The sequence below is a fragment of the Phocoena phocoena genome, chromosome 3, assembly GCF_963924675.1.
Source record: "Phocoena phocoena chromosome 3, mPhoPho1.1, whole genome shotgun sequence".
NCBI classification, from domain to species: Eukaryota; Metazoa; Chordata; class Mammalia; order Artiodactyla; family Phocoenidae; genus Phocoena; species Phocoena phocoena.
In genome coordinates this window covers 157,879,070-157,888,574 of record NC_089221.1, presented here as the reverse complement: position 1 = coordinate 157,888,574, position 9,505 = coordinate 157,879,070, and the positions used below count along the sequence as shown (strand labels likewise).

General features: G+C 40.9%; 1 protein-coding gene across 1 annotated transcript; it reads left to right on the top strand.

The window, feature by feature from the left end:
* Positions 1 to 1,515: 1,515 nt before the first annotated feature.
* Positions 1,516 to 5,521, top strand: PGBD2 (piggyBac transposable element derived 2). The gene is given in 2 exon segments (XM_065875564.1): positions 1,516 to 1,538; positions 3,763 to 5,521. Coding segments are annotated over 2 exon segments (1,782 nt in total).
* Positions 5,522 to 9,505: the final 3,984 nt, after the last annotated feature.

Below are 9,505 nucleotides of genomic sequence, written 5' to 3'. Positions count from 1 at the left end.
AGTGTATATATGTCGATCCCAATCTCCCAGTTCATCCCATGCCTCCACTCCCCTCCCCCTGCTTTCTCCCCTTGGTGTCCTTACATTTGTTCTCTACATCTGTGTCTCTATTTCTGCCTTGCAAACGGGTTCATCGGTACCATTTTTCTAGAATCTACATATATGCATTAACTTTTAAATCTAGAGTTGTTAGTGAATTATACACCCCTATTACCTGACTGACTTTATAGTTACCATTACCAATGAGTTTTACACTCTCTTCATATGATTTTATGATATAATTAGTGCCCTTTTACTTCTACTTGAAGAATTCCTTTTAGCATTTATTTTAAAGCAGGTCTTGTGGTATGAACACCCTCTGCTTTTGTTTGCTTGTGAAAGTCTTTATGTCTTCTTCAGTTTTGAAGGACAGCTTGCTGGGAATAACATTCTTAGTTGATAGTTTTTTCTTTCTACATTTTCAATATATCATCCCATTCTCTCCTGGTCTGAAAAGTTTCTGTTGAAAAATCTGCTACTAGTCTTATAGGGATTCCCCTGTATGTAATTTCTCTTTTTCTTACTGCTTTCCAAATTCTTTCTTTGTCTTAGACTTTTGACAATTTAATTGTAATGTGTCTTGGTGTAGCCCTATTTGAGTTCAACCTATTTGGGGTCCTTTGGGCCTTCTGCCTACTACAGATTTGTTGGAAGTTTGATGTAGTTAAAATTATCCACCTTCCTTCAAGTTTCTGTGTTTTCTATAAGAAAGGTTTCCCTCTGTGGTCATTAATATACTTTAAAAGTTTTGCTTTTTTGCAATTAATACTTAATACATCGAGGACTTCGCTATCTAATATAGTAGCCACCACATGTGACTATTTAAATTTGAATTACTTAAAATTACATAAAATTAAAAATTCAATTTCTCAGTCACACTAGCCATATATCCAGTGGTTAATACCCATATGTGGCTCATGGCTACCGTATTGGACAGCACTGATATAAAACATTTCTATCATTGTGGCAAGTTCTATTGGCAGTGCTGATGTAGGACAGTAGTCTTCAACCAGGGGAGATTTTACCTCCTACTCTCCCCACCAGAGGACATTTGTCTAGAAACCTTTTCGTTTTTCACAGCTAGTGGGGTAGTTGTTCTATTGGTATCTAGTAGATGGAGGCCTGGGATGCTGTTAAACATCACATAATACATAGGACAACCCCCCACGAGAAACAAAATGCCAATAGTTCTGACTGTGGGAAACCCTGCTCTAGAATGTATTTTGTTGTGAGGTGTGAGATGGGGGAGCTTGTTCTTTTTCCCTCTGACTAGCCAGTCAACTACACCTCATTTCCTGTGTGTACTTGATCCATTTCCCTCTGGTTGATAGTGAATCTTGAGATTTTTTTCCCTTAAATGGTAGAGAAGGTCCTATTCCTTTGCTAATTAAGATATGATTTCTTAAAACTGACTTCTGTTGTTTTACAGATTCTTAGACTCTGCAAGTAAAGACAAGCTCATGTTCACAATATACCATGGCTTCATCATCAAGGTAGGAGTAATGTTTGTTGAAAGGCTTTATGCAAGTACAGTTGACTCTTGAACACATGGGGATTAGGGGTGCTGACTCTTCGCATTTGAAAATCTGTGTATAACTTTATAATCGGGCCCTCTGCACTGGTGGTTCCAACCCACTGAGGATCATGTAGTACTCCAGGACATATTTACCGAAAAAAATCTATGTATAAGTGGACTCACATAGTTCAAACCCATGTTATTCAAGGCTAACTATATTTACTTCTCTGCTTTTGAAAGACCAAGTCTATAACATTTTCAGTTCTCAGTCCTGCTGCCCACCCTAAGCACTTGGTGTCTATGAAGCACCAAGGAGGGAGAGGAGAGAGGAAGATTGGAGAAAAGACAAGGCAGACAAAGGAGTGTGTATGGTACAGTACGGTGCAGCTGTGTAGCTCTAGTTTTGCACTTGATCTAAAAACATGATTTACTTTCCTCATCTTTCAAGATACAAGATGGTTATCTGTGGGGCTGCCTCAGTTCCTGCAGGCTTTCTCGCTCCAAGGGTTTGAACAGGTATGCACAGAGGTGTTTGAGGGCCTGTTTGAGTGGTGAGACTAGCAGAGATTGTGGCTGGGCAGGCCTGGATCTGCTGCTGTAGACCAGGGGAGGCATGAAGATGGCTGTTACCCTTTGAGAACGTGTCTTAGTTCGAGGTCCATGGAAAGGAAGAGCTTCAGGTTTCCTCTCCCTTTCTGGCTGGCCGTGGAGAGCTTGAGGCATACCTCATCTCCCCAGAGGTCAGACTTCTTGTGCTCTAGCCTCCAGCAGGGGTGGCTGGTGGAGTCAGTGTCCTGGAAGTGAGGTTGGAGTGAATCTCTAATGCAGCTTAAACTCCAAAGCCTAAGAGCAGGCAGAGAAATAGCCTTTGTGTTAAAGCCTGCATCCTCCCTCTGGTACACGGCTTTTCTCATGCAGAGGCCAAGGCATAGGGCAGCAGCAGTGCCCACCTTCCCAAGTCCAGTCTATTCTTATAGCCAGAGTAATGTATTTGACCCCTCACTGTCCTGCTCCATCCCCTCAGGGGCTTCCTGTGATAACTGAATACAACTGGAAGTCCTGATCAGGACCTCTGGAACCCTGTGGGGCCTTGGCCCTGGACCCAGCCACCTCTGCTCTACTCTCCTCCCCTCACTACATCTGCAGTGTCACTAACCTCCTTGCTGTTCATAGATATCAAGTCCCTTCAACCACAGGGCCTTGCACCTGTACCTACAAGTCTTTCTCTCCCTCTGGGACACCCAGTCTCCAGCTGTCTGCAAGGCTCACTCCACCTCTCCAGGCCATCTGCCCTGTGAGCCTTCCCTCATCATAGGTCTGAAGTAGCACCCCCGGCCCTATGCCTTTGCTGCACTCTCTGTCCCTTATTCAGGATGGCCCTCATCACTACCTGATGCCGTCCTGCGTAGCTGCATGTTTGTTGATGTGTCATCTGTCTCCTCCATTTGGAAACAAGTGCTATGCAGGTCAGGGAGTGGAGTGTGCTCACTGCCAGCCCCTGGGCAGCACCTGCTCGTGGTTGGTGCCCGCTAAATACAAATACCTCTTGTATTTGTTTCCTACATGTACAGGGAGAGTTAGAATAGCAGGGGTTTCCATGTTTCCAAATCTATTTAGCAGTTAGTATGCAGTAGGATATCAGATATTGAGGGAGCTTTCTGAAAATCTGTCTGAATCTGTTTAGGTCCTGAATTTGGGTAGTGAGAGTTCAAGTATGGAGAGTTTGAGAATTGGGGAAGTGAGGAAACTTATATATGCCAAGTGAATAAGAAAAAGGGAAGAGACAGATAAGGCAGAAGCATGAAAGCAGAGCTGCTAGGGCCACTGAGTCAGGAGACATCGGTGGATGTCACTTCTGCAGCCGAGCCTTCCCATTGACAGTTACTGTTAACCAGGTGATAACAGTGGCACCTGGATTCATCACTAGAGGGGATCCTCTATTCAGACACTTTATTTAAGAAGGAAAGGAAGTATAGAATACCTCTTTAGAATGTCTCCCTTCATTAAAATACTTCTGCACTTAGTTGAATAATTTGTGTTTGTCTGGAAAATTCACTTATCTGGCACTATGCCTTATGGTGTTAGGTCCATGATGCTGTTGCAGTGGGAGTGCCCTCCTCTTGGGCAATGCTTTAGTGGAGTTTTCTGCTGAAGCACTGGCTTTCCTGCATGGCCTCTCTTCATTCTGTTTCCTGTCATCGCAGCAGCCTCACTACCGGGAGAAGAACCGGCTCAAAGCTGAAGTCCATGAAGTTGCTTGAGGTTCTGAATGCTCTGGAGGAGGAGGAGTCTGGCCAGAGTAGGGAGGAGATCTTCATTGCACCGCCCAACAATGCTTCAGGGGACTTCACTGATGAGGACTCGGGTGATGAAGATGGCCGGCGAGGAACCCACCTGCCTGGCAATGTGCTGCATGCCTTTGTTGTGCCTGAGGACTCTGGCACCGGGGAGGAGGATGATGACCTGCAGCTGCAGCCAGCCATGAAGAAGCAAAAGGCAGCAGTGGAACCTCAACATGTTTGGACCAAAAGAGATATCTGCCCAGACTTCACCAGTTGGACAGCATCGGATCCTCATATGGAGGATCTCAAAAGCCAGGAACTGAGTCCTGTAGGCCTCTTTGAATTGTTTTTTGATGAAGGAACAATTAATTTTATTGTTAATGAAACCAATCGTTACGCTTGGCAGAAGAATGTCAACCTGGGTCTCACAGCTCAGGAATTGAAGTGCGTTTTGGGCATTTTGATTTTAAGTGGGTATATCTCCTATCCAAGGAGAAGGATGTTTTGGGAAACATCCCCTGATTCACATCATCATCTCGTGGCTGATGCAATTAGAAGGGACAGATTTGAACTGATTTTCTCATACCTGCATTTTGCAGATAACAATGAGCTTGATGAAAGTGATAGGTTTGCCAAGGTGAGGCCTCTCATTGTCCGCATGAACTACAATTTCCAGAAGCATGCACCCTTGGAAGAGTTCTACAGCTTTGGCGAGTCTATGTGTGAGTACTTTGGACACCGGGGGTCCAAGCGTCTGCCTGCGGGGAAACCTGTGCGGCTGGGCTACAAGATCTGGTGTGGGACGACCAGCAGGGGCTATTTGGTATGGTTCGAGCCCTCACAGGGCACACTGTTCACTAAGCCAGACAGGGGCCTGGACCTAGGAGGCAGTATGGTGGTGAAATTTGTGGATGCACTTCAGACACGTGGGTGTCTGCCATACCACATATTTTTTGACAAGGTTTTTACAAGTGTCAAATTGATGTCCATTTTAAGGAAGAAGGGAGTGAAGGCCACGGGAACTGTCCGTGAGTACAGAACTGAACGATGTCCCCTTAAAGATCCCAAAGAACTGAAGAGAATGAAGAGGGGTTCGTTCGATTACAAAGTTGATGAGAGTGAGGAGATCATCGTGTGCCGCTGGCACGATAGCAGTGTGGTCAACATCTGCTCCAACGCTGTGGGCATAGAGCCAGCGGGGCTGACCAGCCATCACTCGGGAGCAGCCAAGACGCAGGCCCAGGTTCATCAGCCATCCCTGCTGAGGCTGTACCAGGAGAAGGTCGGGGGCGTCGGCCGCATGGACCAGAACATCGCCAAGTACAAGGTGAAGATCCGGGGTATGAAGTGGTACTCGAGTTTCATTGGCTATGTTATTGACGCTGCTCTTAACAATGCATGGCAGCTGCACAGGATATGCTGCCAGGATGCCCAGGTGGACCTTCTGGCCTTCCGGAGATATGTGGCCTGCGTGTACCTAGAGAGCAACGCGGATACATCATCCCAAGGGAGGCGAAGCAGGCGGCTGGAAACCGAGAGCCGCTTTGACATGATTGGGCACTGGATCATCCACCAGGACAAGAGGACCCGGTGTGCCCTGTGCCACTCACAGACCAACACCCGCTGTGAGAAGTGCCAGAAGGGCGTCCATGCCAAGTGCTTCAGGGCGTACCACATCCGGTAATGCATCCTGGGCAGAGGGAGCCCCCTGGATGTTTGGTTTGTTATGAGATGTTTACAGCTAATTACATATAGCATTTGGGGCCTTTGTGTGTTATGTTGACAAAAAGAGACCTGAATCCCTGATTTGGTTTTGTATTTTTCCTCGTCTTCCTTACAGTTATCTTTTTATCATCTTCTATTATGCCTACATGTAATATAAATTAATATTTATGTTAGTAATCATAAATGTTTATAAATATATATTTTATACTGTTATTTATTTCAACTTATGGGCCCTTTTTTATTCAGATAAAAATCTTGCTTTGGGGTATAGCTGTCCTGATAAGGAGACTTGAACGTAACCAAAAACTTAAGAGAAACTTTCGTGAACAGTAAAAAGATTTTATAGTGTATGCTCTCAGTTATAATCTAAGATATAGGCAATATTGTATCAATATGATGAAGGATATCTTGATCATATTTATTTCACTTCAATCTAATGCTAGCAAACTGTCCAGGGACAGATAATCTGCCATGTATTTATCCAGCTGACTAGATTTGTAGAGTTTGTATTTTCTTGATAAAAAATATTTTTCTAATACACATATCCATGTGGAATCCATTTTTATAAATAGTGTGAAGTAGGGAGTTTCTTCCCCCAAATGGATGGTTAGCATCATATTAATATTAAAAGTTATATATATATTTCCCCAGTGATTTAAATTCTACCTTTAAAAATTCCTGAACTTTGGGGGAAAATACTGAAACAAAGAAAAAAGTTTATGTTAGAAAGCCTAGTGGAATATAATCCAGGAGAATAAAAGAAATACATATAAAAATTTGGACTTAATCAAAAATCTAAGAGAGCATGTTGAGTATCTTTATTTGGTAAAGAACTTTCTACAACAGCACAAATAAAAAAGAAACACATCAATATATTTGACCATGTAAAACTGTAAAATTGACATTCATTAGTAAAGGTAAAATGCAAAGAAACTGAGAAAATATGTTACAAATAATTCCATTTGTAATAATATCCTCAGTGCAAAAAGATCTTGTAAACACATAGGTGACAAGGGTAAAATGTGCAATGTTATATAAAATAACAAATGATGGAAGATGAAAAACAAATGAACAGTGAAGATACATAAGAGGCAATAAACTGCAAAGGTAAGTAATTACTAGATATCCTTTTTTAAACAAATGAATTTATTTGTACATAATTACTGTTGGTATGGGTGTAGAAAGGTGACAGACTCATGTAGTACCTGAGGGAGTGTAAATCTGTACACTCTTTCTGAAGGCAATTTATCAGGTCCATCCAAAATCTTAAAAATTGTTCATACCCATAGAAAAGGAAATGTTTGGTCCATTGTGATGTGAATACATAAATAAAGGGGGCAGATCCTCCCTTCAGTGGAATCCCAATTATAAATGTAGAAGGAAGGATGGAAATAAAATACTGCTATTTGGCAAACACCACAGCAGTAATTTTGCAGGCAAGAACTGTCAGTAGTTGCTAAACTTAGGAGGGCAAAGCATTTCCTCACAAGATATCCAGGGGGAATAAACAGAAACTGCTTAGTGGAGAAATCAGGCACACCACCACAACCAGGCAGCCAAAGTTAATACCACCAGTATTGAGATAGAGACATCACGTGTCCTACCCCACTCTCCCCAGGTATGGTAGGTACACTGTGATATTCCTGCCCAGAATGTACAGCCTGCATTCTACATCATGAGAAAACATGAGACAAACGCAAACTGAGGGACATTCCACAAAACAGTTGAATACCTTTTGAAAGTGTTGAGGCTGTAAAAGACAAAGAAAATGAGGATCTGTCCACAATTAGATGAGACCAAGGAAGTATAACAAATGTGATGTGTGATACTCGCCAGGTTCCACAAAAAAGCTTTCAAAAAGAACATTAGTGGGACAATTGGTGAAACTTGAATAAGATCCGTAGTTCTGCTGTTTTATAAATATTAATTTCCTGGCTTTGACAACTGTACTGTGGTTATGCAGGATGTCAGCATCTGGGGAAGACTGGTAGAAGGGAACTATCTGTACCCTGGAACTGTTTTGTAGGTATGAAATACTTTCAGAGTGAACATTAAAAAATGTTTATACCTTTGGTGCATTATTTCCACCTTTAGAAATCTAGCCTGGATACTTTAAAACATTTGTCTTAAGGAGAAGTTTGTTCATCAAATTCTACTCCTCAGTTTTCATCTCTTGCATCATGATGATCCTGAAATATTAACCAGGTGTTTTTTACCTTTACTGATGGTCCAAATCAATTAATTGAATGGTTGTGAAAACAGTTTGTGAAGCTTCCAGAAGCTACAGAATGGCCAATTGTGATTCCTCTCTTAAGAGCTAAAGGAAATATTTACACTTAGACAGATGTTTGGTCGCAGGTTGTAATTGACGTATGATTGATGTAGGAGCATGTGTAATTGATGTAGGAGCATGTGCAGTCTATCCCAGGCCACTGAATGATGCCAAAACTAACACAGTAGAAGACTGTGTAGACAATATCAAGTATCACAACTGGCAGTCAAGGCCAGATGACATTCCTTGTTGGCATATTCCCAAAGGAAGACTTTAAGGTACAAAACGAAACTGTGGTCTGTCACCAATCCCACAACTGGGGAAGCACTTGAACAGATTGTCTACCTTGTCTGCTCTAGTACTGCAGAACCATTCATGAATCTTTTAACTAGAAAGGATATGAAAGTTGTCCTGGTTATTCTGGATGACATTTCAAAATTCTTCTAGTTGTTGAGAAACTAGACAAAATTGAAAACGAAACAAAACTTCGTACACCAAACTGTGGGAGCATGCACAACATTGAAACTTTTCAAATGAACCATGAAAATGACTTTGTCTACAAGACTTCATTGATTGCCAGGCTATTATGTCTTTTTTAAAAAAGGTGGTAAAACACATAACATAAAATTTATTATCTGTTGTATTTTGTCAGATGCTTTTTCCGACTCTATTGTGATGATCATGTTATTTTTTTCATTTTATTAACGTGATATATTACATTTATTGATTTGTATATGTTGAACCATCCTTGCATCCCAGAGGTAAATTCATGTTGGTCATGGTACATAATCCTTTTAATGTGTTCTGGAATTCAGTTTGCAAATATTTTGTTGAAATTTTTTGCATCTACATTCCTCAGGGATATTGGTCTGTAGTTTTCTTTTTTTGTAGAGTCTTTATCTGGTTTTGGTAACAGGGTAATGTTGGTCTTGTAGAATGAGTTCGGAAGTGTTCCCTCATCTTCAATTTCTTGGAAGGGCTTGAGAAGGATTGGCATTTATTCTTTTTAAAATGTATGGTAGAATTCACCAGTGAAGTTGTTTAGTCCTGGGGTTTTCTGTGTTGGGAGGTTTTGAGTATTTACTCAATCTCTTTACTTGTTATTGTTCTGTTCAGATTTTCTATTTTTTTTTCTGAATCAGCATTAGTAGGTTGTGTGTTTCTAAACATTTATCCATTTCTTCTAGGTTATCTAATTTGTTGGTGTGTAACTATTCATAGTAGTCTTTTATGATTCTACCTATTTATGTAATATCAATTGTAATGTCTCCTCTTTCACTTCTAATTTTATTATTTGAGTCTTCTTTCTCATTATTTAAGTTAGTTTAGCTGAAGATTTGTCAAGTTATTTTATCTTTAAAAGCCAGCTCTTAGTTTTTTCATCTTTTCTGTTGTTTTTCTGGTTGCTGTATTATTTATTTTGCTCTGATATTTATTATTTCCTTCATTCTCCTGATCCTGTGCTTAATTTTTCTTCTTTTTATGCTCTTGTGGCTTAAAGTTAGGTTATTTAATTTTTTTTTCTAGTTTCATAGTATATGCAGTTATTGCTTTAAATTTTCCTCTCAGAACTGCTTTTGCAGCATCCCATAGGACTTGGTATATTGTATTTCCTTTTGCAGTTGTTTTGAGATATTTTTAAATTTCCCTTTTGATTTCTTTTGTTTTTTA